The sequence below is a fragment of the Theropithecus gelada genome, chromosome 16 (assembly GCF_003255815.1).
Source record: "Theropithecus gelada isolate Dixy chromosome 16, Tgel_1.0, whole genome shotgun sequence".
Lineage (NCBI taxonomy): Eukaryota > Metazoa > Chordata > Mammalia > Primates > Cercopithecidae > Theropithecus > Theropithecus gelada.
The window spans coordinates 59,871,296-59,888,612 of NC_037684.1; the positions used below are offsets into that span (position 1 = coordinate 59,871,296).

General features: G+C 51.2%; 1 protein-coding gene across 1 annotated transcript in view; it reads right to left on the minus strand.

Moving 5' to 3' along the window:
• Positions 1-4,719: 4,719 nt before the first annotated feature.
• TRPV1 (transient receptor potential cation channel subfamily V member 1) overlaps positions 4,720-17,317 on the minus strand; it is a 26,751-nt gene continuing 14,153 nt past the window's right edge. The window contains exons 10-15 of the mRNA XM_025363706.1: positions 16,535-16,700; positions 16,063-16,129; positions 11,516-11,838; positions 9,918-10,045; positions 9,325-9,440; positions 4,720-5,642 (exon numbers count right to left, since the gene is read on the minus strand). Coding sequence (XP_025219491.1) covers positions 5,470-5,642; positions 9,325-9,440; positions 9,918-10,045; positions 11,516-11,838; positions 16,063-16,129; positions 16,535-16,700 — 973 coding nt within the window. The 3' untranslated portion in view covers positions 4,720-5,469. The remainder of the gene's footprint in view (positions 5,643-9,324; positions 9,441-9,917; positions 10,046-11,515; positions 11,839-16,062; positions 16,130-16,534; positions 16,701-17,317) is intronic.

The window sequence follows — 17,317 nt, forward strand, 5'->3', positions numbered from 1 at the left end:
CCACAAGTTCCACCCGCACAGAGGGAGAAGGAAAAGGGGGTCTCTGTAGGGCGGGGGCAAGCAAGGAGGGGCCGGCCCCCTCACACACTCTAGGAAACGCCCTACTTGGTGCAGTGAGGAAGGAGAGAGGGAGCCAGGTAGACCTCCAACGCCAGCCTCACGCCCGAGCAGGCTGACCCGGACAAGGGCCGGGAGAGGGTCCTGGCAGCCACCACTGTTCCTGAGCCAGGAGAGCACAGCAGCTGCCCACAGTGGATTCTGGGTTGTGGCTCCTCCTGCTTCCCGGTGACGGCGGGAAGGACACGAAGACAGAGATAGCAGTAGACTTGACAGTTGCCAAGAGAGTCGGTTTTAAGTGTTCTCATCACACCGAAGATTGAGGTGCTGTATATGTGAGACAGCTCGATTTGGCCATTCCACACTGTATTCATGTATCAAAACATCATGTCATATGTTGTTAATACATACAATTTCATTTGTCCATTAAAAATCAACTTTAAAAAGCGTAAATATATAAATCAATAGCATGATGTAAAACATTTTTTGTTTCATTCCTGTTTTTACCATTTTGTTTTATGAGAGCATTAGTAAAGAAAAAGAACAGAGGCTTGGTGCAGTGGCTCACGCCTGTAATCCCAGCATTTTGGGAGGCTGAATCCTCAGGTGGATCACCCAAGGCTAGGAGTTCAAGACCAGCCTGGCCAACATGGTGAAACCCCATCTCTACTGAAAACACAAATTAGCCGGGGGTGGTGCTGCACACCTGTAGTTCCAGCAGGAGATCGAGACCATCCTGGCGAACACGGTGAAACCCCGTCTCTACTAAAAATACAAAAAAAAAAAAAAAAACTAGCCGGGCATGGTGACAGGTACCTGTAGTCCCAGCTACTCAGGAGGCTGAGGCAGGGGAATGGCGTGAACCCAGAAGGCGGAGTTTGTAGTAATACAAGACAGTGCCACTGGACTCCAGCCTGGGAGACAGAGCAAGACTCTTGTCTCAAAAAAAAACAAAAGAGTGGTACATCCAATAGAATGGAATGTTATCCTCCAATGAAAGAAATGAGCTCTCATGCCATGAAAAGACATGGAGGAAACTCTAATGGAAAATACTAAGTAAAATAAATCAATCTGAAAAAGGCTACGATGATGCCAACTACATGACATGCTGGAAGAAGCAGAAGCACAGAGGCAGTAAAAGATCAGTGGCTGGCCAGGCACGGTGGCTCACATCTGTAATCCCAGCATTTGAGGAGGCCAAGGCAGGCAGATTGATTGAGGCCAGGAGTTCAAGACCTGGCCTGGGCAACATGATGAAAGCCCATCTCTACAAAAAATACAAAAATGAGCCAGGCATGGTGGCTCTCACCTGTAGTCCCAGCTACTCAGGAGGCTGAGGTGGGAGGATCCTTGAGCCCAGGAGGTTGAGACTGCAGTAAGCTGTGATTGCACCACTGCACTCCAGCCTGGGCGACAGAGCAGCAGAACTCCGTCTCAAAAAAAAAAAAAAAGGTCAGTGGTTTCCAGGAACTGGAGAGAGAGACCGATGAATAGGTGGCACATGGAGGATTTTTAGGGCAACAAAAGTCCTCTGTCTGATACTATAATGGTAAACGCAGGTCATGCATTTGTCAAAACCCATGGAATCTGTAACCCCAAGAGTGACCCCAGTGGACTTTGTGTTTTGTATTTTGGTTTCTTTTCTTTTTTTTTTTTTTTGAGACAGAGTCACTCTGTTGCCCAGACTGGAGTGAAGTGACAAGACCTCAGCTCACCACAACCTCCGCCTCTTGGGTTCAAGCGATTCTCCTGCCTCAGCCTCCTAAGTAGCTGGGATAACAGACATGCGTCACCACGCCTGGCTAATTTTTGTATTTTTAGTAGAGATGGGGTTTCACCGTGTTAGCCAGGCTGGTCTCAAACTCCTGACCTCAGGTGATCCACCCGCCTCAGCCTCCCAAAGTGCTGGGATTACAGGCGGGAGCCACCGCGCCCGGCCGGCCAGTTTTATTTTTAGAGCAACTTTAGGTTCACAGCAAAATTGACACCAAAAAGATATAGCGAGTTCTCATACACCTGCTGTGCCCACAACCTCCCCAGCTACTGACATCCTGCACCAGAGTGGTACATTGTTACAATCAGTGAATCGACACTGATACATCATTATCATCCAAAGTCCAGCTCACGCCTGTAATCCCAGTACTTTGGGAAGCCCAGGCGGGTGGATCACTTGAGGTCAGGAGTTCAAGACCAGTCCCACCAACATGGTGAAACCCCATTTCTACTAAAACTACAAAAATTAGCCAGGCGTGGTGGCAGGTGCCTGTCATCCCAGCTACTAAGGAAGCTGAGGCAGGGGAATCCCTTGAACCCAGAAGGCAGAGGTTGCAGCGAGCCGAGATCACGCCACTGCACTCCAGCCTGGGCGACAGAGCAAGACTCTGTCTCAAAAACAAAACAAAAAGCTGATCCAATTTACAGAAGTTTGCAGCTGTCTGACACCCACACATTTTCTAAGAAAGGCCTACAGGTAAAGCACGGAGTCCCAGGCCCACAGCAGGAAGCGAGAAGCCCTTCCACCTCCCTCTGGCCCAGGATAGGCTGGCATGCCCCAGCACATTCTCTGCCAGGCAGCCTGACACAGCAGTTAAGACCCAGGCTTCGGAGTCAGACTGCCTGGGGTCAAATCCAGGCAATGTGTTTACTGGCCGTGCAACCTTACTCACGGTTGGAACCTTGATTGTCTCATCTATAAAACGGAACTAATAATAACTTCTTCACGAGCTGTTAGGAGACTTAAAGGGAGATGCACATGGAGCACCTTCATAAACACTCCCCACATCCCAGCTGGCGGCCTTCCTCCTCCAGGCTCCGGGCTCACTTGCCATGGTCACACGCAGGCACTGGGAGCGCTAGCCCTGGGCTCTTCCGTGGGGCCTCCTATGTGGAGGCAGACATGATGCTAGAGCACAGGGAGGAGGGATCCCAGCATTTCCTCCCAAAACATCTCTCCTGGTAGAGCCCAAGCTGCAGCCTCAGCCAAAGGTCATCCTTTCATGAACCAACATCCAGTAATTCCACAACTCAACAACTCATTCTACACCGCAGATATTAACACAACCTGCCCATGGCTGGAACAGATCTCTCTTCCAGGGTATCTGTTTCTTTTTTTTTTTTTTTTTTTTTTTTGAGACGGAGTCTCGCTCTGTCGCCCAGGCTGGAGTGCAGTGGCCGGATCTCAGCTCACTGCAAGCTCCGCCTCCCGGGTTCCCGCCATTCTCCTGCCTCAGCCTCCCAAGTAGCTGGGACCACAGGCGCCGCCACCTGGCCGGGCTAGTTTTTTGTATTGTTTTTAGTAGAGACGGGGTTTCACCGTGTTAGCCAGGATGGTCTCGATCTCCTGACCTCGTGATCCGCCCGTCTCGGCCTCCCAAAGTGCTGGGATTACAGGCTTGAGCCACCGCGCCCGGCCGCCAGAGTATCTGTTTCTTAAGCTCTATTGTGTAAACGAAGAGTCAGCAAACTCTTCTGTAAAGGGGCAGATAGTATGTTTTTTATATTTTAGGTAAGTTTTTTATATTTTAGGCTTTGCAAACTATTTGGTCTCTGTCGCAACTATTCATTACTGCATTATAGCAGGAATGCAACCATAGGAATGCACACACACACACACACACACATATACACACATACACACACATACACCATACACACATACCATACACATACACACACACACCCCCCATACACACACATACACATACACACACACGCGCACACACACACATACACACACATATACACACACACACCATACACACACACATACATACACACATACACATACACACATACACATACACACACAGACACATACACATACACACAGACACATACACACAGACACACAGACACACACACACATACACACATAGACACATACACACACACATACACACACACAGATACAAACATGCATGCATGCACACACTCACACACACACCCCCATGTGTGCACACAAGCTTCCATAAGCAGCCTACACAGAGCCAGTTAGCTATGCCAGCCCATTACCTGGCACAAACTGTACACTTGACACGATATATATGTATACATATATATTTATTTGAGGATGCCACTATGGATGGAGTGGAAGCATGTGCCATTGCGGGGAGGCAGGATTGGGGGCCCTACAAATGGAAGATCTTTCCAACATTCTTACCAAGTATCTTTGGGATGTGGTTCTGTACTTTTAACCTGAACAGCAATCGAGCTGATATTCTGGAGACTGTGACTGATCGTAAGGAAAGATGAAGAAGGCACTCCTGCAACAGCTTGAATCTGCCGGAACTGGGAGTGGGACGGCCTCCCCCGCCTTCTCCGGGGAGTACAGACCAACACCCCCACACCACCCGGGCAGTTGAGCGTGGAGACCGAGCACAATACAGAGAGGAAGGGCTTCTGCGTTTTCCATCAAAGGAAGGTTTTTGTTCCCAAAGGTGTTTTCCTGGGCTTCGTTTACTTTTGCTTCTAGTAATGTAAAATCAAAGGAGGCCGGGCGCAGCGGCTCACGCCTGTAATCCCAGCACTTTGGGAGGCCAAGGCTGGCAGATCACCTGAGGTCAGGAGTTCGAGACCAGCCTGGACAACATGGTAAAACCCCGTCTCTACTAAAAATACAAAAATTAACTGGGCGTGGTGGTGCTCACCTGTAATCCCAGCTACTCGGGAGGCTGAGGCAGGAGAATCGCTTGAACCCGGCAGGCAGAGGTTGCAGTGAGCCAAGATCACACCACTGCACACCAGCCTGGGCAACAAGAGACTCTGTCTCAAAAAAAAACAAAAACAAAAACAAAAAATGGCTGGGCATGGTGGCTCACACCTGTAATCCCAGCACTTTGGGAGGCCAAGCTGGGCAGATCACCTGAGGTCAGGAGTTCGAGACCAGCCTGGCCAACATAGCGAAACCCTGTCTCTACTTAAAAAAATACAAAAAATTAGCCAGGTGTGGTGGTGCGTGCCTGTAATCCCAGCTATTCGGGAGGCTGAGGCAGAAGAATCACTGGAATCCAGGAGGCGGAGGTTGCAGTGAGCCAAGATTGTGCCTCTGCGCTCCAGCCTGGGCAACAAGAGTGAAACTCTGTCTCAAAAAAAAAAAAGAAAAAAAGAATAAAATCAAAGAAAACAAGGGCCTAACATGTCCCAGCAGAGACTGACCGTCCACACTGTTTAGGAAAGTGAGTAAAACCTCGAAAGCCTGTTAGGAGATTCACTTGGGACAGGGACAGTTGGATGCACATCACTCCCCATGCTTCCAACGCTTCCCACAGCTTGTCCGGTGCAGATCTGGGAACATGCTGGGCAGGCACAGACCAGGCCAGGCTGCTGACAGAGCCCTGGTGTTCCCTCGGCAGCCCCCCGTGGCGGCGGGGTCTCCTAAGGCCCAGCGTTAACAATGCTGTCTGTGTGAGGTCCTCACTTCTCTCCAGAAGCGGGAGGACTCCTGAAGACCTCAGCATCTTCTGGCTTCAGAGACCCTGAAAACTGTCGCAGGTGCACTTCCTCGGGCTGAGCAGAGGGCCTATCTCGAGCACTTGCCTCTCTTAAAAGGGGGACCAGGGCAAAGTTCTTCCAGTGTCTGGCTGAAACTGAAGGGTAAAACACTATTACTACCTTGGATGCAGCATTCCCTTCTTGGCCTCCCAAGTCTCCAGATAAAAGGAGGCCCAGGCTGGGCGCGGTGGCTCACGCCTATAATCCCAGCACGTTGGGAGACCGAGACGGGTGGATCACCTGAGGTCAGGAGTTCGAGACCAGGGTTTGAGACCATCCTGACCAACATGGTGAAATCCTATCTCTACTAAAAATACAAAAAATAGCGAGGCATGGTGGCGCATGCCTGTAATCCCAGTACTTGGGAGGCTGAGACAGGAGGATCGCTTGAACCCGGGAGGCCAAGGTTGCAGTGAGCTGAGATTGCACCACTGCATTCCAGCCTAGGCAACAGAGGGAGACTCTGTCCAAAAAAAAAAAAAAAAAAAAAGGAGGCCCAGGCATGCGAGTGCTTCCTGAGGCACCTGCATTGGTGCAATGTCCTCCTCCCTCAACTGCTCAAAGAGCCTCACGCACTCTGGTTGTTCCTCAAATTCTCTTCCTCCATCCCACCCCGACTTGCTTGCAGCCTCAGGAGAGCCTATCGCCTGCCCCTCTCGGCCTTCATCTCCTCTCTGCCCAAGCGGGAAGGAGAGGAGGTATCCACAGAGCAACGCCGAGGCCTGTCCCGTGACTGCCTCAACACCAGGGCAGCTCTGGGTGACGAGCACCTGCCAAAGAGGCAGGATTTGGGGTCCAGGCCCAATGCACTCCAGCCTGGGCGACAGAACGAGACTCCGTCTCAAAAAAAAAAAAAGAAAAAAAATTATAAAGGTGCAATCAGGCAACCTCCAACCATCCCCCATCCCTGCCCCAATTAACATGGATGTGTATATCCCTGCCCCTGGGTCAAAGCCTTTCTAAATATCACAGTGAACGTGCAGTGTTGTAAACCGCCAACAATGCCGTGCAAACGTCATACGAATCAACTGCCAAGTGAAACAGCAAATCTCGTCAAAGATGTGGGATGTCACTAAATCAACAAGAGTGACATTGAAAAACTACTCAAATCACACGCAAAGCTATCTTTGAATAGCTCTCTGGCAAAGATAGACCAGTTAACAATTGACAAAGAGATCATCAATAAGCATTATTATGGGATGCAGGGATTGCTTCTAACTAAACTCATAGGAAAATCACATGATCGCAGGAGGCCTGTGGAAAAACCAATGGCGCCCTCAAGCAGTTTTCTAAAAATGAGCCTTGATAAAATAGATTTTCACTTCCAGCTATAACAGAGTATCTGGTACTGGGCTAGCTGTCCTGCTGCCAACGATCACAAAACTAGGCAACATACACACAGCACGTGTTTTTCAGGGATAGGACATCAGGCAGAGTGAAAAACAGCAGTCCTTCAAGTAACACCCACTTAGCGGCTAAAGATTTTTAAAAACTAAAAATCAAAAAAAGGCCAGGCACGGTGGCTCACGCCTGTCATCCCAACGCTTTGGGAGACCAAGGTGGGCGGATCACCTAAGGTCAGGAGTTCGAGACCAGCCTGACCAACATGGTGAAACTCTGTCTCTACTAAAAATATAAAAATTAGCCTAGTGTGGTGGCAGGCAACTTCAATCCCAGCTACTCGGGAGGCTGAGGTGGGAGGATCACTGGAACCCAGGAGGAGGAGGTTGCAGTGAGCCAAGATTGTGCCACTGCACACCAGCCTGGGCAACAGAGCAAGACACCATCTCATAAATAAATAAATAAATAAATATATAAATAAATAAATAACTGCAATTCCTAAGAGAAGTGAAAATCACAAGGGGAGCCCTATGATCTCCCTAACTTTCTGCCTCGGAACAATTGCCCCAACTACAACGCAGTGAGCTGCAGTCTAAGCAGAGCATGGAATTGCCTTTGAGTGAAAGAGGAAGAAATCAAGAGCTGGGCAACTGAAGCAGCGGGAATCTGTGGATACGAGCCCTGGAGAAGAGGAGGAAAGATTTATGGGGGTGGAAGCCCAGAAGTCTTTGGGGCAGGTGAGTCCCCCACAAGTCCTTGCTAAGAGCTGAGCTGTGCTAGTTCATGAGGGTGATTAGAGAGTGGCTCAGAGGATTTAAAGGGTGTTAAGACGGTCTCTGGGCCTCTGAGACCCCCAGTACCACTCAACCTTGAACGTCTCTGTCTCATTTTCATAAAAATAGAAAACAGAATAGGGGCCAAGAGGTTAGGGGCCAGGGGACAAGGGGTCAGGGAGGAAGGGACATAGAGTTATTACACAGGCACAGAGTTTCCATTTGGGATGATTAAAATGTTCTGGAAAAAGGCCGGGCACAGTGGCTCACGCCTGTCATCCCAGAACTTCGGGAGGCCAAGGCAGGTGGATCACCTGAGGTTGGGAGACTAGCCTGGCCAACATGATGAAACCTTGTTTCTACTATAAAAATACAAAAATGAGCCAGGTGTGGTGGCATGCACCTGTAATCCCAGCTACTCGGGAGGCTGAGACAGGAGAATCGCTTGAATCCGGGAGTGGAGCTTGCAGTGAGCCAAGATTGTGCCACTGCACTTCAGCCTGGGTGACAGAGTGACACTCCGTCTCAAAAAAAAAAAAAAAAAAAAAAAATTCTGGAAATAGATAGTGGTGATAGTTGTACAATAATGTAAATGTACTTAATGACACTAAATTGTACACTTAAAAATGATTTAAATGGCAAGTTTTAGGAGATAAATATTTTACCACAGTTTTTTTAGAATTAAATACAAAGTAATTCAAAAACAAAGTGTTCAGGGTTGTAATTATAACTCAAAATTTGTCCACTATAAACTGTGCCTGCTTCATTTTTAAGTGTCCTCAATTAGACATTTATTTAATGTTTTCTATTAAATGTTTACCAGTAACTGTTAAACAGCTTCCTTTCTGGTAATTTTCCTTGGGGTTTTTCTATTTTTTCTTTTTTTGAGACAGAGTCTCACCCTGTCGCCCAGGCTGGAGTGCAGTGGTGCGATCTCAGCTCACCACAACCTCCACCTCCCAGGTTCAACCAATTCTCCTGCTTCAGCCTCCTGAGTAGCTGGGATTACAGGTGCCCACCATCATGCCTGGCTAATTTTTGTATTTTTTAAGTAGAGATGGGGTTTCACCACGTTAGCCAGGCTGGTCTCGAACTCCTGACCTCAGGCAATCCGCCTGCCTCGGCCTCCCAAAGTGCTGGGATGACAGGCGTGAGCCACTGCGCCTGACCTCCTTGGAGTTTTTCTGCTCAAGGCATCCCTTTCCTCTTCTCACCCTCCCCTCTTCTCCACCTGCCCAGCTGTGTCCATGAGTGACAAGTGTTCCCGTCTGCCTGTGTGTGTCCGCACAGCCTCATAGAGCTATGACGTCGCATGCACACGTGCAGAGTGAGGAACAGAGCCGAGGAGGCAGAGCAGCCCACACAAGGAGGCGGGGCGGGGCTGGGCTGCATCCCCTGGGGCGCTGAGGACAGGTGCCTGAGCTGGAGATGCTGGCACAGCCGCTTGCACAGGCCCAGTGAGTCGTCAGTGGTGACAGCATGCGTGAGGCACTCAAGTCAGCCCGTGACTATGTGCACATGGCTGACGTCAGGAGCTGCTACGGTGCCCGGGTCCTGGGGCGAAGAGGAGCCTGGCAAGGCGTGGAGAAACTGCAAAGCTCCCCCTGCCCAATGTCAGGCCACCAGCCAAGGAGGCGCCAAGCACCGGTCCCTCACGCCTCACCTCTGCTTGACCGCAGGGAGAAGCTCAGGGTGCGCTTGACGCCCTCACAGTTGCCCGGGTCTTCGTTGATGATGCCCACGTTGGTGTTCCAGGTGGTCCAGTTCACCTCGTCCACCCTGCAGGGTAAGGGGTCAAGGGAACCTGAGAGCTCTGCCCAGCTTCCCAGGCTGAGGGCTCTGCCCACAGGCCAAGCCCAAGAAACCCACCCGTCAGGGTGGAGACACGGCGGGTTGGGAGGGCAGAGAGGACTTGATTTTTGGACACCATCCCCAAAGATGTGATCTCCGACCACACTGTGAGGCCCAGGGACTTTACATATTGGATGCCAGGCTCTGACCCTGCTCACTAGAAGACCCCTTCTGGACACCTTGAATTTTCCAGAATTTAGTGTCTGGGCGCCACCAGCCAAGATCGAAGATGGGTCCCCCGTGCACACCCACGACGGAGCTCAGGACAGCCCCAATGCCCACAGCTGGTGTGGGGAGAGCCCCCTGTGCTCATGACCAGCCCCAGGAGGCCCTGAGGTAGGCTCTGTGTCCACAGGGGAGCCCCGAGGCTCCCAAGCTCTGATTCAGGTGGAGCCTGGGCGTTACCTGAAGCACCACCTGTAGTCGTCCTTGCCGTCAGGTGTGTATCCCACCTGCAGCAGCTTGCCTGAGCGGAAGGCCTTCCTCATGCACTTGAGGAAGCTCTTCTCCGTGTCCAGGATGGTGATGGCTCTCTGCAGGAAGACACCAAGGGCAGAGGAGCTGAGGGGCAGAGGGTGCATCCCAGGGCCTCCCTGGCTGCCAGTATCCACCTCCCCAGGGGCTCTCCCAGGCCCAGATGCCTCCGGGCTGGCTGTCCAGCGCCCTCTATGCTAGCTTGGTTTCTGAAGCCTGGCGGGTGCTCTACGCAAGGGGCACAGCCCGGCCAGCCCAGACCTGTGCAGGTGCCACTGGTGCCTGCCGGGCCTGGGCAGGGCAGCCCCAGGAGTGGTACGGAGTATCCCAGACCCTGCCCTGAGGAGCTCACAAGGGGCAACACTGGGTAGGGGCTGAGAGCAGGGCCTCGGGGTGAGACTGCCTGGGCCAGGTCCTGGCTCTGCCACTTACTAGCCATGTGGCCTTGAGTACAGATACCTAACTTCACTGTGCCTCAGCGTCTTCATTCAAAAATGGAACAGTATAGCCAGGCGCGGTGGCTCACGCCTGTAATCTCAGCGCTCTGGGAGGCCAAGGCAGGCGGATCACCTGAGGTCAGGGGTTCGAAACCAGCCTGGCCAACACAGTGAAACCCCATCTCGACTAAAAATACAAAAATTAGCTGGGTGTGATGGCAGGCGCCTGCAATCCCAATTACTAGGGAGGCTGAGGCAGGAGAATCGCTTGAACCCGGGAAGCAGAGGTTGCAGTGAGCCAAGATCGTGCCAGTGCACTCCAGCCTAGGCAACAAGAGGGAAACCCCATTTCAGAAAAAAAAAAAAAAAAAAAAAAAAAGGAACAGTAATAGAATCCACTTCACAGGACTGTTGTGAGGATTAAATGAGATCAGGTAAGACAGACAGTTAGTACAGTCCTACAGTCCCTATCATAGAGAAAGTGCTTCTTCATAAGAAAGAAACTTATTATTAGTAGTTGGGGATGCAGGTGTGGCCCACAGGGCTCAGAAATGTAGCTGTCAGGGCCCTGCCTCATGGTAGCTGCTCCCCTGAGTCTGGCCTCTGGTGCCCACCTTACGCCAGGCTCCTCTGAGGTGGACACCCTGTGGGGCTGAGCCCTCCCCCTCCTTCCCTCCAGGACCACCCAGACCACAGCCAAGCATGGTGTCTATAAACACCAGCTAAACTCATCTGCCCCTGAGCAAGTGCTGGCCGGGGGAACTTGCTGGAAGCCCACTGAGGGAGGTGCTGAGGCTGGATCCCTGGGCCTGGCTGGACTTTCTGCCCCCTCCTCAAATCCTGCAGGGCTCATGTGCCCAGTGGGGTAAAGCAGGGGACAGAGAGGCCCACACCCTCCTGGCCACTCACCGCCCACACCCACCCACCCACCCACCTGCAGCCAGCTGTGTAAGACAGCGGACAGAGCAGCCCACACCCTCCTGGCCACTCACTGCCCCCACCCACCCACCCACCTGCAGCCAGCTGTGTAAGACAGCGGACAGAGCAGCCCACACCCTCCTGGCCGCTCGCCACCTCCACCCACCCACCCACCTGCAGCTTCCAGATGTTCTTGCTCTCCTGTGCGATCTTGTTGACAGTCTCGCCCATGAGGGCGATGAGCATGTTGAGCAGGAGGATGTAGGTGAGAATCACATAGGCCAGCAGCAGGATGATGAAGACAGCCTTGAAGTCGTAGTTCTCGGTGAACTCCAGGTCCCCCATGCCGATGGTGAACTTGAACAGCTCCAGGCAGGTGGAGTACAGGCTGTTGTAGGAGCTATCGGGGGGCCTGCAGCCAGGCCCCCGCCACCTGTGCGAGGTGGACTCAGACGACAGGGAGTTGTTCTTCCCGTCTTCAATCAGCGTCACCACCGCTACGGGGCACGGGGAGGGCAGGGTGCCACTGGGTAGAAGCCCATACCCCAAGTCCCCTGACATACACCCTCCTGCTCAGTCTCCTATAGTTTTGTGAGAAGTTTTTTTGTTTTTTTTTTTTTTTTGAGACAGAGTCTGGCTCTGTGCCCAGGCTGGAGTGCAGTGGCCGGATCTCAGCTCACTGCAAGCTCCGCCTCCCGGGTTCACGCCATTCTCCTGCCTCAGCCTCCCGAGTAGCTGGGACTACAGGCGCCTGTCACCTCGCCCGGCTAGTTTTTTGTATTTTTTAGTAGAGACGGGGTTTCACCGTGTTAGCCAGGATGGTCTTGATCTCCTGACCTTGTGATCCACCCGTCTCGGCCTCCCAAAGTGCTGGGATTATAGGCTTGAGCCACCGCGCCCGGCCAAGAAGTTATTTTTAAAGCACCCCTTCTTTAAAACTAACAAAAAATTTCAAAGTATATTTTTAAGAACTTTATCATCATCTGCTAGAAAAATAAATATATAAATCTCTATGTACAATGTGACTATAGCCAACTTTGCTCAGTGTACAACCTGCTTAACCGTACATGTCAGCTCTGGCTCCACACCTGCTTTGTCCCTCACACCCTGTCGGCCTGCATCCCTCAGAGGTCCATTTTGCAACCATGAGCATGGAGCAGCTCAGAGCAGAATGACCTCTCCCCACATTCTGCCTGCTTCTTTGGGAAGTGTGGCCCAGAGTCTGAGGGCCTCTGCAGCAGTTGTGCACTGTGGTTGCTGCCTATCAGTATCCACTAACCCCCCGGCCTAGTCCCTTCCCGTACCTACTGAAATGCAAGGCCTTCAGATCCAGGTGCCAGAGCCTACACCTATTAGGTCTCTCCTAGCCACAGCAGCCCATCCCTCCCAGCCAGAGATTCCAACACAAACCGCAGGGTGGGGACAGGGAGGGTGCACCATGTGAACTAGGCAACTATGGGACTCGGGTGAGCATCAAATCAGAGTCCAGTGCTCAAAAAATGATGTGGAGGCCAGGCACAGTGGCTCATGCCTGTAATCCCAGCACTTTGGGAGGCCGAGGTGGGTGGATCACCTGAGGTCAGGAGTTTGAGATCAGCCTGGCCAACATGGTGAAACCTCATCTCTACTAAAAATACAAAAATCAGCGAGGGGTGGTGGCGGGTGCCTGTGATCCCAGCTACTCGGGAGGCTGAGGCAGGAGAATCGCTTGAACCCAGGAGGCGGAGGTTGCAGATGGCACCGCTGCACTCCAGCCTGGGTGACAGAGCGAGACTCCATCTCAAAAAAAAAAAAAAAAAAAAAAAGATGTAGACATGTCAAAAGAGCACAGGAGCCAGCTGGAAGGGGCTCCCTGTGACTAATCTCAGACAATTTCAGTATAAAATAAAAGAGGAGGCCGGGCGCGGTGGCTCAAGCCTGTAATCTCAGCACTTTGGGAGGCCGAGACGGGTGGATCACGAGGTCAGGAGATCGAGACCATCCTGGCTAACACGGTGAAACCCCGTCTCTACTTAAAAAATACAAAAAACTAGCTGGGCGAGGTGGCGGGCGCCTGTAGTCCCAGCTACTCGGGAGGCTGAGGCAGGAGAATGGCGGGAACCCGGGAGGCGGAGCTTGCAGTGAGCTGAGATCTGGCCACTGCACTCCAGCCTGGGCGACAGAGCGAGACTCTATCTCAAAAAAACAAAAAAACAAACAAAGGATAGTCAGGATCATAACCCATTTAACAAAGTGAGATTCCGTGAAGACAAAAGACTGCATGGGGCCATGCTGATACAAATGAATACGCAGGAGTGGGGAATGGAAAGCTCTTCTCCACCATAGAATGCCAGGTCAGAAATGCACAAGCAATGATGGAGTTAGAAGATCATCATGTCCGGGCGCGGTGGCTCACACCTGTCATCCCAGCACTTCGGGAGGCCAAGGCAGGCAGATCACCTGAGGTCAGGAGTTCAAGACCAGCCTGAGCAACATGGTGAAACCCCATCAGTACTAAAAATATAAACATTAGCCGGGCATGGTGATGGGCAGCTGTAATCCCAGCTACCCAGGAGGCTGAGGAAGGAAAATTGCTTGAACCTGGGAGGCGAAGGTTGTAGTGAGCCAAGATGGCACCACTGCACGCCAGCCTGGGTGACAGACAGAGACTCCTTCTCAAAAAAAAAAAAAAAAAGAAAGAAAATCATCATTTGGCCACCATGATAGGATGAAGTGATTCAGGTAAGACTCATCAAGGGATGCTAACACTCCTGGGTGAAAGTCTGATGAGAAACAGGCTAGTCACATAGTTTCAAAGCATCTCCTTGAAAAGTATCCATTACGAAGGTAAATATAGTAGTTTTACAGTGGAAAAGTCTGGCAGATCAACCAAAACCAACTCATCGATGCTAACGTCACCAGAAGTGAGACAGACATCATGTGATTTCCAATAAAACACACAGCAGAAGACGTAAGTCGCTTCTTGATATTCTGGACAAAATTGCATGCCTGGCTATAATCATGAGGAAACATCAGACACACCCAAATTCAGAAACATTGTCAAAACCACTGGTCTCTACTCATTACAAATTCTAAGGTTGCAAATGACAAGGGATGACACAGGAACTGCCCCGGATTAACGGAGACTAAGGCCAGGCGCGGTGGCTCACGCCTGTCATCCTAGCACTTTGGAGAGCCGAGGCGGGCAGATCACTTGAGGTCAGGAGCTCAAGACCAACATGGCGAAATCCCGTCTCTACTAAAAATACAAAAAAATAATAATAATAATAATAGCCAGGTGTAATGGCGGGCACCTGTAATCCCAACTACTTGGGAGGCTGAGGCACAAGAATCACTTGAACCCTGGAAGTCGAGGTTGTAGTGAGCCAAGATGGTGCCACTGTACTCCAGTCTGGGCAACAGCATGAGACTCTGTCTCAAAAAATAATTAATGGCCAGGCACGGTGGCTCATGCCTGTAATCCCAGCACTTTGGGAGGCTGAGGTGGGTGGATCACCTGAGGTCAGGAGTTCGAGACCAGCCTGGCCAATATGGTAAAACTCCATTGCTATTAAAAATATAAAAACTAGCCAGGCATGGTGGTGGGCGCCTGTAATCCCTGCTACTTGAGAGGCTGAGGCACGAGAATTGTTTGAACCCAGGAGACGGAGGTTGCAGTGAGCCAACACAGTGCCACTGCACTCCAGCCTCGGCAACAGAGACTCTGTCTTAAATAATAATAATAATAAATTAATTATTAAAGGAGACCAAAGAAGCATGACAATGGAAGGTAATGCATGATCTCGGATTCTCATTTTCTGATAAAGACATTATTAGGACAAGTGGTGAAATTCAAATAAGGACTATGGGTTAGCTAATAGTGTGGGTCGATATTACCTTCTTGATTGTGATCATTGAACTGTGTTTATGTAAAATAACTTTCTTTTAGAAATACACACTGAAGTATTTCATGGTAAAGGGCTGATCATATCTGCAACTTACTCTCAGTTTTTTTCACACGTGGCATATGTGTTCATGTTTGTCGTGAGCATGTGTATGGGGTAGAGAAAGTGGTAACATAAAATGTGGTAATTTGGGGGGAATCTGGGTCAAGAGTGTAGAGAAGTTATTGGTTCTATTCTTGCAACTTGTCTGAAGTCTGAAATAATGTCAAAATTAAAAGTTGAAGGGCCAGGCATGGTGGCTCACACCTGTAATCCCAGCACTTTGGGAGGCTGAGGCGGGTGGATCACAAGGTCAGGAGTTCGCAACCAGCCTCAGCAACATGGTGGAAACCCCGTCTCTACTAAAATACAAAAAATTAGCCAGGCGTGGCATTGTGCACCTGTAGTCCCAGCTACTCGGGAGGCTGAGGTAGGAGAATTGCTTGAACCTGAGAGGCAGAGCTTGCAGTGAGCCGAGTTTGCACCACTGCACTCCAGCCTTGGTGACACAGCGAGACTCTGTCTCAAAAAAAAAAAAAAAAAAAAAAAGTTGAAAAACCCACTGAGCCAAAATGCTACGTGACAGCCACAGCACTTCCAGCCTGGAAAATTCTTACAGCATTTTATATATCATGTGGCCAGGTTCTGGGGCTCATTTCAGTGTGTCCTCTGTCCACCCTCTGTCACTTGCAGACATGCACCTGCCTACCAGCTTCTCATTCAGCTCCTAGCAGAGTCTTCAGGAGGTTCAGGCAAGCAGGACCCCTGCCCTTCCCCATCCCTGACCAAGCTCATTACCTGTGGAAAACCCGAACAAGAAGACGACATAGACGAACATGAAGCGACACAGGTCTCTCAGGATCATCTGTAGGAGACAGCAGGCTCATTAGAGCCGAGGCCAGGTCTGGGAGGAGCTGAGGGAAGGACCGGGCCGCACCAGCCTGGGGGCGCATCTTGAGAACACGCAGGAGGGTTTGCTTTGCTGGTTCTCAGCTGGGGGGTCATGAGGGAGTCACTCACCCTCCCCCATAGCCTTTGTTCTGGTCGGGAGATGGAGGCCTGGTGTGCAGAGGGGTCAGGTTTCAGGGGATCCCCCTGCATACACCTGGGCCAGGGCTAGATTGCTTGATTCTTGGAAAATGGGCTGGGGGCTAAACCAGCCCCTTCCCAGGCAAGACAGAGAGGATGGGCGGAGTTCCTGGGACAGCATCTTACCCGCCCACGAGGTGAGCGGGCTCTGAGGAGACCCACTGGGGCCCCGGGCACCCACCTTCTCTATCATGACAGCGTAGATGCCCATCTGCTGGAAGCCACGGGTGTAGTAGAGCATGTTGGTCCAGCCCAAGGCCAGGGAGAACACCATGGAGGCCACGTACTCCTTGAGGTGGCTGAAGTACAGCACCACGGTGGCCAGCATGAACAGTGACTGCAGAAAGCTGAGGACAGAGGGGCAGAAAGCTGTGTCTACAGGAACCCGGGAGGCCTGGCGCCCCCAGAACAAAAGGCCGCAGGCTGCTCAGAGGACCAGACTGCAGGCCACGATAGGAACTAGGGTTGGGCTGTCCTGCTTGCTTCAGCCCAGGCGTTCTCCATAGAAGCAGCATCATCCCCAAGGAGCAGAAATTGGCTTGGTGAGGAGGTGTGCAAAGTCTCACTCTTTTTATGTATCAAGCACAGATATAAATATAGTACATAAAGGCCAGGCGCAGTGGCTCATGCCTGTAATCCCAGCACTTTGGGAGGCTGAGGCATGCGGAGCATGAGGTCAAGAGTTCGAGGCCAGCCTAACCAACATAGTGAAACCCCACCTCTACTAAAAATACAAAAACAAACAAAAAAAGTTAGCCAGGCATGGTGGCGTGTGCCTGTAATCCCAGCTACTCAGGAGGCTGAGCCAGGATCGCGCCACTGCACTCCAGCCTGGAGGACAGAGTGAGACTCTGTCAAGAAAGAAAGAAGAGAAAAAGAGAGACAGAGAGAAAGGAGGGAGGGAGGGAGGGAGGGAGGGAAGGAAGGAAGGAAGGAAGGAAGGAAGGAAGGAAGGAAGGAAGGA